Here is a 17556-nt window from a genome sequence, read left to right on the forward strand (position 1 = left end):
ACATCATCATCACAATTTGGATCATACATTTGAACCGATCTTTTCCCTCTCTGTTTTAGTTTTCTCATCAATGTCATGTCGGGTGTTAGCAATGAAAGCATTCCAATGCTGCAAGGACCACCTGTGGCATTTGCAGGAATTGCGAGCCAAATTTTGTCCCCACAAATGAAAAAATTTCCCCTCGGCAACTGAGCTGGAACATGATTGGATGGTTTCTTCAGCATCTTAGTGTAATTACACCAAGATGATGAATTTCTGTAAAAACTGAGGTTTGGGGTGACATCTACAGTTCTATTTTTTGTCACTCCAGAAAGGCCAAATTTCACACAGAATTGCATTTGGACCGATCCAAAAATTTCCAGTTCCTGAGGTTCAAAAGGAGCCGCAGGAAGGAATTTCGTCCAAACATCCCATTGGCCCACTGGATCTACAATGGATTTTGAAATCTTTGGAGGGATGTTTTCTGGAATCGGCCATTTGCTCACTGGCAACCGCACTAAACAAGTTGAAAAAGGTTTCCCTGGTCTTGAGTGAGTCAGGCAGATGGTGTCCAAACCTGATGCATTGGCTAGAGTCTCCCAAACATTCTCTTTTGGTTGAGCCACAGGCAAAACTGCCGCATTGCTCAAGGCAACCAAGGAGAGAATGAGGCACAAGGATAGTTCTTTCATTTTCAATGCCCTCTTTTCCCTGGGAATCCCTAGAAATGCAACACCACCCAAGCCCCCAAGAAAACAAGTCCCAAAGTCTCTTTTGCACGTAGAACGAAAGGATGTCTGCTGTCTTGACACCGGCTCACGTCTGCGTGCCCACTTCTCTTCCTCTGGTCTTGGGGTCTGTCTCTGCTTGCGTCTGGACTCGGTACAGTTTCACGTGCCTCGCCGCCAGCCACTTTGGTCCAACTGCTGTGGAGACACAAGCATATCCCTTGCCCCAAGTTATTAATTTGAATGGCCCTTCAATTTGTCCTGTTTCTGGGTTTCTGACCAAAACCAAAGGATTTTCCTTCAGTTTTGCTCTCGTGCTGTTTGAAAAATGCCTGATGATTGGTGGAGTTGGCTCTGCAAAAGAGCAATTTAGAAAATTCAACACATACAAGGCTTTATTCAAGCGCATGTATGGTGTTGCGTCTGCTTCTCCTCTTTTTTGTCTGTCCAAAAGGGATTTTAATGTTTGATGTGTCCTTTCAATGATTGCTTGACCTCTGTGATGTCATCCTGCCATGTACTTACTGATTTGTGAGTTTTTCCAGAGCCATCGGTAAATACTGTTATTGCATCCAATGGCACCTCACTTATTTTTGGCTTTTCTCTGAAAGTTAATTTTGCTTTCAACAGCTTGTGGCTTGGGAAATGAATAGTACAAACACCTGGGTAATCTAACAATGCAATCTGCAAGTCCTCTGATTTCTGCAATGCCCAATCAAAATAATCTTTTTTCAAAGGCAGGTAAATTGTTTTAAAGTCTTTGCCTGCCATTGTTTGCAGCCTGGTCCTAGCTTTGATGATGATCTGAGCTATCATTTCCAGACTTGAGAGGATCGTCCTCGGAGACCTGTAAGATAAAAAAATCCACTCCAAAATCAACAATGGGTCTTTTTGTAATGAATCCCACTGAAAAATCAACCCATATAACTGTATTTTTTCCCCCAACACTGCAAGAAAGAAAGGTAAAGATGTTACAAAACGATGTGCCTGTCTCTGCTGGAGGGCTCCAGCAATTTTCTCAAGGGCTTCCCGAGCCTCAGGAGTGAGGCTCCTGTGGGATTTGATGTTACTGTCCCCTTTCAAAAGATTGAACAATGGCGCAACTTCATCATTTGCGATCCCCAAGATGGATCTCATCCAGTTGACCTCTCCCAAAAGTTGTTGCAAATCCTGTAAGTTGTTAACTTCTGTTCTAATTTCAATTTTCTGTGGTTTCACTGTTTGTTCAGTGATTTTCCATCCTAGGTATTTCCAAGGTGCAATTTCCTGGATTTTTGAAGTGGAAATTTCCAAACCTGCATTTTGCACCTCTGTGATCACACAGTCACGAGCCCTCTGCAATTCCTGTTGTGTCGGGGCAGCAATGAGCAGATCATCCATGTAATGAATGATTTTTGCTCCTGGATGTTTCTCTCGAGCTGGACACAGTGCCCGTGCAACAAACCATTGGCAGATGGTCGGAGAGTTCTTGAGACCTTGAGGAAGAACAACCCAATGGTATCTCTGCAGAGGCTCCTCCCTGTTGATGCTTGGGATGGAAAAGGCAAATCGAGGAGCATCATCTGGATGAAGTGGGATGCTGAAAAAACAATCTTTGAGATCAATGATCACCAGCGGCCAATCTCTCGGAATCATTGAGAGAGATGGAAGCCCCAGCTGAAGTGGTCCAATTTCCTCAATGACCTCATTGATTTTTCTGAGATCATGAAGCAATCTCCATGAGCCAGGGGCTTTCTTGCGAACGACAAAAACTGGGGAATTTCAGGGACTGTTTGTCGGTACAATGTGTCCCTTTTCCAATTGTTCCCTGACCAAGTTTTTGAGAGCACTCAATTTTTTCCTCTCAAGGGGCCACTGATCCACCCAGACAGGATTGTCTGTTTTCCAGGTCAGTTTCAAAGTGGTGAGTGCCACAGTGACCCCCACTAAAAATCCACTTCCAACCTCACGCCCCATTGCACTAAAATGTCCCTTCCCCATACTGTGATGGGTCTTTGCACAACAAATGGGTGAATGATTGCAGTCTTACCTCCTGGCCCCGAGACAACAATCGCATCTTCACTCTGCAGACACAAGGTGTTCCCCCCTATGCCTGAAAGAGGACTCAAGGGAGCAATTAAATTCCAACTCTTGGGCCAAAAAAGATACGAAATTACCGTGACGTCCGTCCCCGTGTCAAGCATCCCTTTGACTGCGATTGTTTTGTCCCCCTGGGTCAATTCACAGACGAGAATTGGTCTGTCTCGGCCTATGTGTTTCACCCAGGAGGCATGAACCTCCATGTGCTCACCTGAAGGAGGATCTTGTTCCCGGAGCACTGGCAAGACTTGTTCTGCAGCATGGGGTGGCAATGCAATTGCCCTGGCAATTGAGGTGTTCGGGGGAATGATCAATGGTGGCTGATGAGGCTTCGCTAAAACTGTCAACTCATCATTGCGATCTGCTGAAATGACAGAAGGGTAAATAACAAGTCCCAAAACACTGCTTCTGTCCTTACCTATAATTAGAAAGTCCTGCCTCTTCCACGAGGATCCAGTGACACCAGTGGGTATCACTGCATAATTGTCATCCAAAAAACATATCACTTTGGAAGTTGCCAAATCGCATTGCGCCCCGGGTGGTAATAACTCTGGATCGCTGGGGATCCTACAAATTGTCCTGCTGAGGGTGTCAGAATGCTGTTCCCCGATGATTGTCCCCCTTGCGGAGCTTGCTCTTGAGTCATCGCCATCACTTGTGTCGTCGCGCGTTGACAATCCGCGCTCCTCCTGGAGTTTCCCGACTGAGTTCCTCCACTTGCATTGTTTCTTGCAGGACGACGTTTCCTTCTCCCGCATGCCAAACAATGATCTGATGAGTCTGCATTGTTTGTAATTTGTGGGCAGTCCTTCTTGAAATGCCCTGGTTTGCCACACTTGTAACACTGTCTTTGTTGAAAATTTGCAAATGCTTCTTTGACAGCTTTTTCCACTTGATCTCCTAAAATTGTTGCAACGTGCTGTGGTGTCCCCACCTTGCTGCATGCCTCTAGAATTTCTGCCATGGTGGGTTGGCCTGGCATTGCACTGATGACTCGCTTGCATTCTGGATTGGCATTTGCAAATGGAAGACACCGGATCAAATGTGACTTCACTCCCTCATCAATGACTTGCCTGTCCACTGCTTGTGTGAGACGATCGATGAATGAAGCGAAGGGTTCTGAAGGACCTTGCTTTACATCTGTAAAAAGACTTTCTGTGACTCCTGCTGGTGGAATCTGCACCATTGCCTTTCTGGCTGCATCTTTGATGTGTGTCAGAACATCTCGAGGAAGAAAGCTGGCTTGACGAGCTGCACTGTCAAGTGGTGGATCACCGGCCAATTGTGCCACTGTGAAGCCTGCATTTGCCCCACCTTGGTATTTGATTCTGTAATCATTTAAAATTTTTCTCCATTTTGCTTCCCAGAGAATTAATTGTGAGTCGCTTAGGATCATGGTTGCAAGAGATCGGAGGTCAAATGGTGTTAAATCATAAATATTAAATGTCCCTTTCAAAAGTTGTTTGAAGTATGGAGACCCCAATCCATTATCACGAACGGCTTTCATCAGATCCCTGACGACTTCACGATCCAATCTCTCCCATTTTGGGTTTGCATCATGTGCATCATATGTCACTGGCATAGCTATGCCTTTTGGATCCATTGAAAGTGTATCCCCTTTCAATGCAAATTTCTTTATGTCTGTCCAGTCTGTTGGACTAAATTCTGGTTTGGCAGAGGCCCATGCGGTGCCTGCCTCAGAAATTGTTTCCTTTGTTTTTGCTTTCTCTGCTGCTTCTTCTTTCTCAGGACCCACTTGTTTTGGAGGCTTCACTTCCTCGGGTTTTGTTTCTTTTTCTGTTTCTTTTTCTTTCTCTTTTTCTTTCACTCGCTGAACAGGAATCAGAGCTTGCTGAGCATCCTCAAATTTTTCTGAAACTTCCTTCCCTGGAAGAAAAATCTGAGAGAAAGAAGACGTGGGATCATGGCGAAATGCTGTTTCAGTGAACCTTCGAAAAAATTTGTTCATAAAGTCCTCAGATAACAAAAATGACGAAGCTTGTCGTGTAAACTCAAGTGCCTTTACTCTCCTGGCAGGAATCCCTTCTGATGCTGTGATTCTGATTATATCTTCATCTGTGATTGACATCTCGTGGTCCTCATCAATAACATCATCATCCTTCACCATTGGCAAAGGTTCTCTCGGCTTCTGCCTGAATCGCTGTTCTGAAGAAGTTGATTTTTTGTATGAAATTGGAAAAAAACGATGCAATGTGGGCACATCCTCCCATACCGATCCTTTGGTGGATGCAACTGATGATCTCCGTGCTCGCTGCCTCTCTGCCCCGCCCCTCGGTGATGACGGCACGCTGGCAGCTGTCCTCTGTGGGCTCAGAGTTCTCAAGTATCTTTTAAGTTCTGGAAAAGCCTGTAAAATCTGAGAAATTTTTGGACGCGCGCCCGTCCGTAACACCTCGGCAGCTGTCCCTGAATCACGGCACGCCGGCGACTCAAGGTCATAGCTGCTTGTGGGCGGAGTCGGGCTCCGCAGCCCCTGCTGCCTGGGGGTGGTGCCTTCGAGACTCTCCCCGCCTCGGCCACGCCCCGTCACCGCCCATCCCGCCCCTGCCAGTCCTGGCCCCGCGGAATCCGACGGGATACCCCGTCGTGTTTGGCGTTCAAGGTCCGCCCCGTCATCTTCGTCATCGGAATCAGACTCCCCCCGAATAGAAACGCGCCCTGGGCTTCTACCTGCCCTTGTCGCGCATGCGCCTGAACCGGCCGCTGAGCCTTCTGGGGTTTGTAGTTCTCGGCTCGACACTTCCGCTCTCAGCGCGTCCCTCCCGGCTCTCCGCGACGCGATATTTTGAGCTGTTTCGCTTCCCGTAGCTTGCGTCATCAGCGCGCGCCGATCTGCCTGCTCTGTTCTCATCCCCCCTGCTCTGCCCGCGGCCTCCTCCTCATCGCGACCCGCGTCTATATCTCCCGACGCACTCCGCGATCGCGCCCTGTCGCGTCCCGCCGCACCTCGACGCGATAGGTTAGATTCGGTCCCTCGCGCGGCTTCCATCCCCCGCGCAGCCTCGCCCCCCCGCTGCTCCAACGGCGCCTGACCCGCCTCTTCCCCCCCCCCGCTTGCTTCCCCCGCACCCGGTTTTTCCACGGGAAGGGAAAGGAGCAACGGCGACTGAGGAGAACATGGCCGCGGTGACCCCGGAGGAGTAAATGGACTCCTTGGTGGACTCATTCTCCCCTCCCCCTCCCTATACAAATGAGGGGTTTGTTCTGGGACTGCTTCAAAGAAAAGCATGTCAAATTCCTCCTGTTCCCTTGGATGTATTAAAAGTTTGGGTTTTCCTGGCACTAATTTTGTGGTTTCTGACGAGGTTTTTGTTGGACCTTGAAATACCTGTGTTATTTCCCCTCCCCCTTCCCATTCCCTTGGGGGAGGTACCGTCCTCGGAGTTGGCATAGCTCTGTGTCCTGGCTGTGTGCCAAACTCCTTCTGTTTGCTTGGCTGCTGTCCAACTCTGCAGCTCTGTCTATTATATTCTGTTATAACTTCTAACATAATTCTTCCCGCTGATAAAAGCTTTGCGGGTATTTTCTGCTTTCGTGTGGCCTTATCATAAAGATTTCTGTTTACTTCTTGCCAAAAGCCTGGCTCAAAAAGAGACTGGGTCTCACATTGCTAATAATTACATTTGACCCATAACATCAGGGCTTCGAGCTCTTTATCTTTCAGCGCTGCATTATATTTGGATATCAATTCTTTTAAATTTTCTAATATTATTGTTCTCTCTTTGGAACTAGTTCCCCCCATCGCGCGGTGTGTTCTGAATTTCACAGGTCTTACCAAAGTGAAACTTTCCCCAGGTGTGGCCCGATTCGTTTCAGAGGTGTCCCGATCTCCGTCCAGCAGATATCAGGGTGACGGGTTCCTGGGCCCAGTGGAAAGCCGTCGTCTGGAACGAACTGGAGTGAGCTGGTGCTGTGGCCAGACAGGTGTTTCTTCTCCGGAGTTGTTGGCTTGGCTGTTTGATGTTCTGGGAGCTTTTTGATGTTTCTGCAGAGGTTGCTGCGACACTTCTCAGCGTTCCTTTTCAGGAGTGCCAGTCAGGAATGCCAGGTGTTTCTGCACTGTCAGGGACGGCAGATGTTTCTGTCCACTCTCAGGGATGCCAGAAATTTCTGCGCACTCAGGGATGCCATTTGTCGGGGGCTTACCCCAACATTGAGGTGGTTTCAGGGTCCTTGCTCCCCTGCACAGCTCCGAGCCGAGCCGAAGGAAGAGACGGAGTTCTCAGGTTTAGATTTCTCAAGGTTGCATACTTTGTTTATTGTTTCTTATCTTACAATTTTCTCGGAGTCCGACAAGATGTTCGCAGCTGCATGGATTCCTCACGTCTCCCCCCGAGCTGGGCTGTCCTTATCTTTTATACTAATTACTACGTATTTCTTGTTTACTATTTCTTACCAATGTCTATCACTATTACTAAAAAGGTCATCTTTACTTTGACCCAATCCTCACTAACTACTTTGTGCCACGTCAATGCAGCAATGGAGTGAGGGAAGAAGAAGGAGAAGGAGAAGGAGACAACGCCCCAGATTCTCCATCTTGTCCCCATTCACTTCAATGCTAGGAACCTAAAACTATTATTTTCTCACCCTGTGATAAGCTAAACTACTATTTCTCACATTCTTGTGGCATGTAAACCTTCTCTCAGTGTAGGAAGTTTTTCCCATGGACTGAAATCAAAGCCAGTGTCTCTCTGAGCTCTGGGCTGGGGTCCCAGACACCCCTGCCCAGGTCCCTGACCCTCCAGGGCAACCAAAGGAATGCCCTGGACTCCAACAAAGCACAGCTACATAAACATAAAGCTGACAAGCAATGAGTTACTAAATCCAGGATAGCTTATCTAAGATCCGGCTCCTGTTAACTGCGAACAAAGATTACCTATCTACTTCAGCTAATTCAGCAACTTATTATCTTAACTTTCCTAAAAATCCTTAATTCTTTAAAATTAATGTCTCATTCCCCACTTCTTTGAAATGAGTAAATTCTTTTACTCAGTATATTCTTCATCTATTTAAGCCGTACAGCTAGTGTCTCTCAAGAACTAAGCCATATGCCTTTGATAGTGATGTTAAAGCTGCCACTATCGTAGCATCTTCTAATTCTAAACAAGTATTAACACTAAACTTATGCTGACCAAAATAAGCAACACAACTATAGGGTGGATTAAGGCATTCAGTATACCAGTTGCTGTCGGTGACCACCTAAAAAGCACATCCCACTAATGATGAGACAAATGTTCCTCAAGCCTTTTAAAAACCCCTTTGATGGTCTCTGTGTCATGGTGTATCGTAATTACTGTCTTTTTTTAAGATTTAGGTTGGCCTTTATATTGATGTGATATTACAGGTACCCAACAGGAAAAATCACATTCTTTAATTCTACAATTTGGTTGTCTATCTTTATGGTGGGGCATGCTGTCCTAAGGCAGACACAGCCTTGTCCTATATACACAAGTGAAGTTGTCTGCCTGAATGTGTTTCAAACTGGCAAATGCTTTGGTTTGTGTCCAAACATGTGCCTTTATCACCTTCTATCACATATGTACCTTGTTTCTTCATAGAACAGGGCTCTAAGTTAATGGTTTGCTGTCACTGAGACACGCAAAGCAGTCACATGGAGAGAGAGGTTTTGCAGGGCAGAGGTTCCTCTGTTCCGACTCAAGGCTGAGACCAGGCAGAGAGAGAGCCTCCTTGTTTATTTCTTACTTTATATACATTTTTGGGTCTGGCCGAACATTGGCTTCTTGGAGTTCTCACCTTGCAGCCGAATGGTCAAACCAGCTGTCAGTTACAATTGTTTTCAGGTTAGAAATATGCAAACAAAGGACAGAGAATGAAAAAAAAAGGATTTGTTTATGTTACATATGTGGGGAAAAGGTAGAAAACTGCTCTTAATATTGTGCAGTAACTAAAATATGACTCCATTTTATGAAAATTCAAAAGGCTTTAAAAAACTCAGAAAAACTAGGGTAACAGTTTGCCACTTTCCCTTAAGTTCTCATGCCCATATTCTGTGTTTAGAAGGGTACAATATAGTTCCCTCACAGTTTAATCCTAAGGGAACTACTGGCTGAATTAAGTTTACTAGTCACAGGGTTATAGGTGAAATTGACTAAAGTCCACCAAGACTGAAGTTCTCTTTCTATATCAGAGGCATTGTCCCAGACAATTTTGCAAATTTCAGCAGGAAATGTTCCTTTTCTAATTTCTTTGATAACTGCAGCAGCTACTGATTGCATCTACAGTTGTGCTTGAGTACACTCTAGAGCTAGCGAGATGTTTTCACTAGCTGTGACTAGCGCATTAATTATTACCTCATGATCTCACTCTTAAAGTCAATGTCATACCCCTTTATCGCACACCTCTCTATTTTGAGTCTAAACTCCGGACATTTACTCAAGCATTTATGACAGCATTCAGGAGTAATCCAGATGAATTTTATGGGTGGCTGATAAGCCTCGTGGAACTCATCCTGTATGAATGCATACTTACATCCCCAAACATCTCTTCTTTCCCACAAGCTTGCATTTGTGACATTTAGTATCTTGCTTAAAGCCTTACAAGAGTAAGGATCATAAGCTCTTCCTGGGCATTGGTATATCCCGGTCACATACCTACGTGGTATTGCATTGACTCTTGTTATGGCTAAGGTAATTACTACAATAGTTACAACTTTCCACATAATGTCCATAATAACTACGAGTCCATTTATTTGTTGTTCCGAGTGAGCTTCAGCTTCAGTTCGCTATCACCTCGTGTGACCTTCTAAATTCCCTCTGGGGCTTTCTTCACTCAGGAGTGATGGATCCAGGCCTTCTGTTCTTTGATCTTGATTGCAGTGAAGGTAGTGAGGAGCACCTGGAATGGTCTTTCCCACTGTGGTTACAAGGTTTTTTCTGCAAAAGACTTAACATACACCTAATCCCCAGGTTGTACATCATGTACTGGCCCATCTAGTTCACTGTTTTGAGCTCTAGCCACATATTTTTTAATTTCACTAAGTTGTTTAATTAGGGCCACTATATATCTATGTAGGGTTCTTTCCCTTACTTGAATGGGTGTTGTTCCCCCTTGGACTGCATATGGCCTTCTATACAATATTTCAAAAGGGCTTAGTTTCTCTTTTGCCCTTGGTTTTGTCTGAATTCGCAATAAGACCAATGGGAGAGCCTGGGGCCAAGGCAAATTTGCTTTTTGCCCCAATCTCACATGCAATTCTCAGTCTATTCCCCGGTGGTGACTTATTTGCTGCACAATTTTTGAAATAAAGTGTGGTCCCCTATCTGAGGATATGGTAGCTGGAACTCCAAATCGTGGTATTATTTCTTGCAACAGCTCTTTGGTCACCTCTCGGGCCTCAGCTGTCCTGGCAGGAAAGGCATCTGGCCATCCTGAAAAGGTGTCAGTTACCACCAATAGGTAACGATACCCTCCCTTCCTGGGCAGTTCTGTAAAATCAATTTGCCATTGTTGCCCAGGTCCACAACCTTTCCCAGTTTGTCCCACTTTAGGCTTTGGGGCATTTTTAGGGTTAGTTCAGAGGCAAAGGCTACACTGACGAGTTACTTGTATCACTGTGCCCTGCAATCTCCTGGCCGTGATTCTTTCTTTCAAATGGTTATACAGGGCATTTATTCCCCAGTGTGTTTTCTCATGTTCCTTCTGTACTAATGACCACAACAAATAGGAGGGCACTACAAGTTTCCCTTCTTCTGTTACAGCTTATCCTTCCTGGTTATAGCTTGCCTTTTCTATCTTGATAAGTTTCTTATCTTTCTTATTGTACACTGGCTTACCTTCAATAGAAATTTTTCTATCTGGAATCAATGCTGCTTTAACAGCTTTATTAAATACCTCAACTTTTGCTGCTTCTTTTGCCTCTCTGTCCGCCAGCATATTCCCTTCTTCCAATTCAGAGCTCACCTTTTAGTGTGCCTTTATGTGCATTACGGCTACTCTCTCCAGGTAGTTGTATGGCATCTAATAGCCTCAGTATCTCTTGTGCATGTTTAATACTCTTGCCTTGTGAATTCAGCAGTCCTCTTTCCTTCCAGATGGCTCCGTGAGCATGAACCGCTCTGAATGCATACCTTGAGTCCGTGTAGATGTTGATCTCTTTTCCTTTTGCCAGCTCTAGGGCTCGGATTAAGGCAATTATTTCAGCCTTCTGTGCAGATGTATTAGTTGTTAATGGTCTAGACTCTATTACCTCCTTGGTTGTGGTAACTGCATACCCAGCATGCCTTCTTCCACTGATGACATAGTTGCTTCCATCAGTAAACCAGGTCTCAGCATCCTCAAGCGGGGTGTCCTTCAGATCTGTGTGGCTGGAGTAGGTGGCTTCAATGGTCTCCAGGCAATCATGGATCACTGGTTCTCCTATACTCCTGCTGAGGAAGGAAGCTGGATTCACAATGTTAGTTACCACAATTTCAACATCATCTTGTTTTACCAGTATGGCTTGGTACTTCAGGAACCTCTGTGGGGAGAGCCAATGTCTTCTTTTTGCCTCAAGGACTGCAGACATCGTATGAGATACTAGCACAGTCATCTTCTGGCCTAGGGTGAATTTGCGTGCCTCTTGGATGTTTATTGCCACTGCTGAAACTGCTCTGAGGCACCCTGGCTATCCTTTAGCTGCTGTGTCCAGTTGTTTGGAAAGACAGGCCACTGCCCTCCGGTATGGGCCTAAGTTCTGTGCCAATATTCCCAAGGCAATCCCTTGCTTATTGTGGGAAAACAGGAAAAGTGGTTTATTCACGTCTGGAAGTCCCAGGGCTGGAGCTGACATAAGGGCTTTCTTTAGTTGGTCGAAGGCTCGAGTTGCTTCTTTTGTCCACTGAAGATCTCTGCTCCCTTCCGTGATCAAGGCACACAGAGGTTTTAAAAGCAACCTATAGTTATAAATCTACAGGCTGCACCACCCTGTCATGCCTAAAAATGTTCTTAGTTTTTTCACTGTCTGAGGTTTCGGGGTCTGGCATATTGCTTCCTTGTGATCCTGCCCAAAGTCCTTTGTCCAGCACTCACTTCTTAACCTAGGTAAATGACTGTTTGCCTCACCATTTGGGCTTTCTTCAGGGATACTCGATACCCCTGCAGGCCTAGAAAGTTTAGGAGGCTTACCGTCCAGTCCACACATGTCTCCTGGGTCTGGGTAGCTATTAAGAGATCATCCACATACTGGAGTAACTGTCCTTCTCCTGCTGGAGGTTCCCAGGACTCTAAATCCTTGGCAAGCTGTTCCCCAAATATAGTGGGGGAGTTCTTGTACCCCTGCGGTAATATGCATCATGAGAGCTGAGTTTTTCTTCCAGTTTTAGGGCTTTCCCACTCAAATGCAAAAATTTTCTGGCTGGCTTCATGGAGAGGGAGGCAAAAGAAAGCATCCTTTAGATCTAGAACAGTAAACCAAGTTAGTTCAGGTGTTAAACGGGTTAACAAGTTGTAGGGATTGGCAACCACTGGATACAAGTCTTCAGTTACCTTGTTAACAGCCCTTAAATCTTTTACTAATCTGTATGACCCATCAGGTTTCTTTACTGGCAGAATAGGAGTATTAAAATCAGATTGACACTCTCTCAGTAGTCCTAGCTGCAGAAAGTTCTCAATAATTGGGCTAACCTCTTCTATATCTTCCTTCTTTAGGTGGTATTGTTTAACCCTTACTGGCTGTCCTCCTTCTTTAAGCCTGATTTGCACTGGTAGTGCATTCTTTGCTCTTCCTGGTATATTGGAGGCCCATACTCCTGGAAATACTTGATCCATTATTTTCCTAAAATTTTCTTTTTCACTTGCCACTTCAATTTCTTTGGTTATTAGCATTAAGCTTAACAGTTCTATATATTGTTGATCTTTTACCTCCAAATTAATTTCCCCATTTTTGAATATTATTCTTACTTCCAGCTGCTCTAGCAAATCTCTGCCCAAAAGTGCAGATGGAGCATTGGGCATGTATAAAAATCGATGGATGCCCCACTGTTTTCCCAATTTATACTTCAATGGTTTGCAAAAATAAACTCTTTCAGATTGGCCGGTTGCCCCTTTTACCATAACATAGTCATTGGTTACAGGTATTAGGGCCTTATTCAACACTGAAAATGTTGCCCCTATGTCTATCAAAAATTTCACTTCTTTTTCTTTGTTCCCCAGTTTAACTATAACTAGAGAGTCCCCTAGGGCAGGGCCCTCCTCAGTCTTCCTTTACATGAGCAATCACCTTTTCCCTTTTCTGATCACCTTTTCTATGTTCATCACCCTTTCTTAATACTGGGCACTGGTTTTTCCAGTGACCAAATTTCTTGCAAAATGCACACTGATCTTTTCCTAGTTGGGGTGGTCCTTTTTTTGGCAGACCTTGCCCATGTTTTCCCTTTTTTCCTTCTTTTACTACTGATACTAATTTCTTCATTCTCTGTTTATTCTAAATTCTGGCTGTTTGGACCCTGGATCTTCTGGAGTTTTTGCCTGATGTCTCCTGTAGACTGTCCTAAAAATCAAAGCTAATTGCTTCTCCCTCTCTGTTAAGGCATTAAGCAGCAGTTGCAGGTCTGCCCAATCAGGTGAATGCTGCTTAATCATAAACTTCATCTTCTTAGCAACCCCTATTGGACCACTTCAATATCCCTTAGCAATCATTTCCCAAATCTCTAAATCGAGGAAAAGGGAACTTTAATCAGTTTTGTTTCTCCATCAGAGGTTATTGCTTGTCTTAGAGGCACTTGTATGACCTCTCTGGTTTGTTTTTGGGTTTTTGATGCTATAGGTCCTTGTGGGGGAAGCTTAAGACCTGGTGGGAGGGGTTCAGGTTCCTCCCACTCACTGTCACTGCTAGGCAGTGGTGGATAAAATTTCGATGGTTCCCGGGGTTCAGGAGTGGGTGGAGAAACTCCTCATTCCCCACCACCCTCCTCCTAGGGGGTGGTTTAAGTATGTCTATTCACTCTAGGAAACCACACAATGCAGTCAGGCAGTCCACTTAAATTGCTGGTTATTAATCACTTATTAGACTAGGTCCTCTGTTATGCCTTGCTCTGGATATGTTGTTATTAAAATATGTTTAAAAATTGCAAGCAACCTTCCATATACAGTAATGAGTGTGCAGCTGAGAGCCAAGCGTCTCTCTTGCTGTGCTGTAACTAAAAGACGGGAACCTGGCAAAGTATCAGCTTCCACGCTGTACTAAGAGCTGTACAAATTACGATTATAGCCCATTCTAAAGTTTTTCGGATTGCTGACTAAGTCTCTGCCTTTGATCCAAGACGTTACAGGACAGGGAGTGGGCTATTTCAATTGCATATCTCAGCACCAAAAATCTCCCGGCTACCTCCGCCAGCGCTGGGAGGCGGAACACAAGCTCTGGGCTCTCCGCTCTCTGCACACAATCAAAGCCACTAAACCGGGTTTTCTTTTTCTCGCAGAGACTCAACACCAACAGTTTTAAGCTCGCAAAGAAAATAGTCACGGGTCCCTCACGACCCCAAACACATTCAACTAGAAGTTTCAACAAGGTCTCGCTGAAAATCTTACGGATTTCGACCGGGATACCACACACAAACCCCCTCCGTAAGAAGGAGGGGGGGGTAACCCTTGATCCCACGCTGCCTCTCCGCTCCTCTGCGGTTAGGGACTACACCACCAGGACTTTAAAATATTGCTACACACTCTAGCAACTGCAAGCCTCACAAATAAGCAAAAATATATTTTCTTAACTAAAACACTCACTCGCCAAAAACGTCTTAGTGTTTTACAAAGAGACGCAGCCCAAGGCTGCAGAGCCTGGATTCCCCTGCGGTTACCAGGGAAACAAATCACACACACACACCCCCCACCCCGGATTGCTGGGGCTGGCTCGGGTTTCAAACCTCTTTACGCCGCTCGCTTCTTTTAACTACAAAGATAAACAATTTTAACCTACACAAATGCCTCTTTCACCTAACAAAATGTCAGCAAAATCTTGATACCAAAAGCACACGCTGTCCAAGCTCACACACAGCTTAAATCTCCTCCAGCACACAATCTGGATACAATACAAACACTTTAAATCCTTCCGCTCTCTCAGAGGTATCCCTCCGCTGATCAGGCGGGGATTTCAAAAGGCTTTTACAACTTCAAGCTTGCAAAACTCCTAAAAACATTTACACAGGTTACTAACACACTCCAAAATCACATAAATTAAAATGCTTACAACACAAAATCTCACAGACCACGATACATACGGTGCACCAATAATTCTTCCACAGTCTGAACACACAAACACTCCAAACCACGAGACCACAAAACACGGATCCGTTCACACTACGCATACCCAGCGCGCGCGGGGCTCCAATCGGGATTTTCCACGACCTACATCGGGACCCTTCGCATCCCAAAATGGACTAGCCACTCGAATTATGGATTATCGAGGTACCTTTAAACCACAAACTGAAACCAGAGCCACTATAATAAACATGATAAGCCAAATTCAGTGAATCAAAATTTAGAATTTTATTTTGAGACTCGAACGCAGTCTCCGATAGCCACAATTAAAAGGGACAGCGTCGAATCCCGGGATTTCGGCACTGGGTGAACACGGTAACCGACTCTGCCAGCCTGTTACCCTCTCAGTTCACAAATTGGGTCCCCATACTGCGGATTTTTATACAGTCTTTCGCTGAGGGCCGACTGAGACCGTGAGACTCGTGCCTCATGGTAGCTTCATTAGATATTCATGTCCGTGTTCGGGGTCCGTTGAATAGCCGAACAATGTCTTGATTGCTGCCTCCGGAGAAGTTTTGGAAATGGTAACATCGGGCCGGAACAGATAAGATAGTGATCTGATACAATCAGGAGATCCTCAGGGCCCATATCTCCCTTTTCCGTTCCTTTATGCTGTCTTTCCAACGATTCCCGGCAGAGATTCCCCGTGCCCCACCTTGCAGCTTTCGTCTCAGTTAACCCTGTATGCACTTTTTAGTTTTATTTCTTTTAAACCCAATTTAAAGTAGATTAATGCTATATGATACATTATTACCTTCTGCCGCGAACGAATTACATATTCTATTGCTTAACACGAATTAACCTTAGTGTCCGGTTGTGTCCCCGCTCCGGGTGGGAGCTGACCCCCAGCTAGCTCGGGTCAACACAGACACAAAGTTTCCAGTTCGTTTCGGCTTCTCGGCTTGGCAGTTGGACCCAAAGGTGACAGTCAACAGCAGCAGAAGAGAAAAGGCTGGCTCTCAGCTTAGCAGGTTAAAGGATGTTTATTAGCAGAGATCTCCAAGCTCCGAGGCGAGCGGCTCGGAGCTTCCAGGCTGAGAACCCCGCGGCTGAGAGAGTTTGCTCCTCCCTCCCACCCCCTATAAGCGGGGGAGGGTCCCAGGGAGGATACAAAAAGACCACAAATCAGGGATTTCAGGGGGTAACAAGGTGTGCCCACCCCCAAGCTTCAGACCACTAAAATCCAGAGCCAAAGGAATTTCCCCCAGGCTACCTATCACCTGAAGCCCTCTGCCGGAGATTTCACAATCTGGGAGGGACCCCGGGAGTGATTGACAAGCTGCCCCAGAGAGGGGGGTTGGGGCAGAGGGGATGTTACATGTCATGTGAAGTATGGGATGATTGACACAAAACACCTTATTATACAGACAACACAAAAGGGATACAGAATTGGGGATACAGTGAAACGAACCATAACATAAACTTCTTACAAAAATCTAATAAAACAGTTCTGCACCACTACATCTCCCCCTTTTTTGTTTTAATGACAGGAGGAAAGCTGGAACAGAGGAGGATGATATTCGAAGTCCGGGTAACTCTCGGTGAGCCACTCTGGCTGAGTGGGCCACTCCATCTGAGGTTCATCCTCTGGGTGTCTTCTGTCTTCTGGGTCTTCCTCCAGTTCCACGTCTTCCTCCCATCCAGGCACGGATGATACAGCAACATGGTTCACAGAGGGGGCATGTGTGGTGCTAGAAATTAATCTACTTAACATTTTTTTGATGATACAAAATCCAATTAAAATTAACAGAATAACAAACAAAAATAACAAAACTGATTTCAAAATTGAACCCACCCAGCCCGAAATTCCCCAGTCCCCAACCAAGGAGCAGGTGAAACTTCCTCAGCACAGGGGATTGGCGCTGGACAGGTTCCATCGGGACTAGAAGAACTAAAACAAACATTCAGCATTCGAACAGGGGTCATTCAGGAAAGCGAAACCATCCGGGGAAAAATCTTCCCTCCTTTTCATCCTAAAAGCTGCCTGAGTAACCTGTGGCAGTTTCTTTTTCTCCCCCGAGACCTTTGGGACATAGGGCCTCACCCATTTTGATGGTAACCATCTCGGCCCCGTGGGGGTGGACACGCAAGCGTACCCACGGCCCCACGTGACTAAATCATGAGGTCCCCCTGTCCTTCCAGTCTCAGGGTCCCGGACCATGACTGGCGGCCTCTCTTTGATGTTTAGCTGAGGGTTTGCCCCGAAATGACGAACAATGGGAGGGTTTAAAAACTCAAATGTGCTGTTTAAAAAATTCAAAGTGAATAGAGCCCTGGCCAATCGGGTCTGTGGTGTTTCTGTTTTCAACACCGGTTGTTGTTGGTTAAGGACCCTTTTGATTTCTCTGTGGGTCCTCTCCACTACAGCTTGGCCTGTTGGGGAATGAGGGATGCCGGTTTTATGACCCACTCCCCATTGTTGCAGGAAGCTGCAGAATTCCTTGGAACGGTACGCTGGGCCATTATCAGTTTTTAATTCTTTTGGGATGCCCAT

General features: G+C 45.6%; 2 protein-coding genes across 3 annotated transcripts in view; both read right to left on the reverse strand.

The window, feature by feature from the left end:
- Positions 1-17556, reverse strand: part of LOC120764911 (protein patched homolog 1-like) — a 148496-nt gene that overhangs the window by 61675 nt on the left and 69265 nt on the right. The window lies entirely within an intron of this gene.
- Positions 2370-4439, reverse strand: LOC120764912 (uncharacterized). The gene is made up of 2 exons (XM_040089048.1): positions 2998-4439; positions 2370-2799 (listed from the first exon to the last, which is right to left on the reverse strand). The coding sequence occupies exons 1-2, from the start codon at positions 3788-3790 to the stop codon at positions 2633-2635; spliced, it is 960 nt and encodes a 319-aa protein (XP_039944982.1). The 5' UTR covers positions 3791-4439; the 3' UTR covers positions 2370-2632.

Source organism: Hirundo rustica, chromosome W (genome assembly GCF_015227805.2).
Source record: "Hirundo rustica isolate bHirRus1 chromosome W, bHirRus1.pri.v3, whole genome shotgun sequence".
In the NCBI taxonomy this organism is placed as follows: Eukaryota; Metazoa; Chordata; class Aves; order Passeriformes; family Hirundinidae; genus Hirundo; species Hirundo rustica.

Coding starts and splice junctions, on each gene's coding strand:
- LOC120764912 (XM_040089048.1), bottom strand. CDS start 3,790: ATGCAAGCGAGTCATCAGTGCAATGCCAGGCCAACCCACCATGGCAGA. Junction 2,800..2,997: donor GGAACAAGATCCTCCTTCAG/GTGAGCACATGG, acceptor GTCCTCTTTCAG/GCATAGGGGGGAACACCTTG.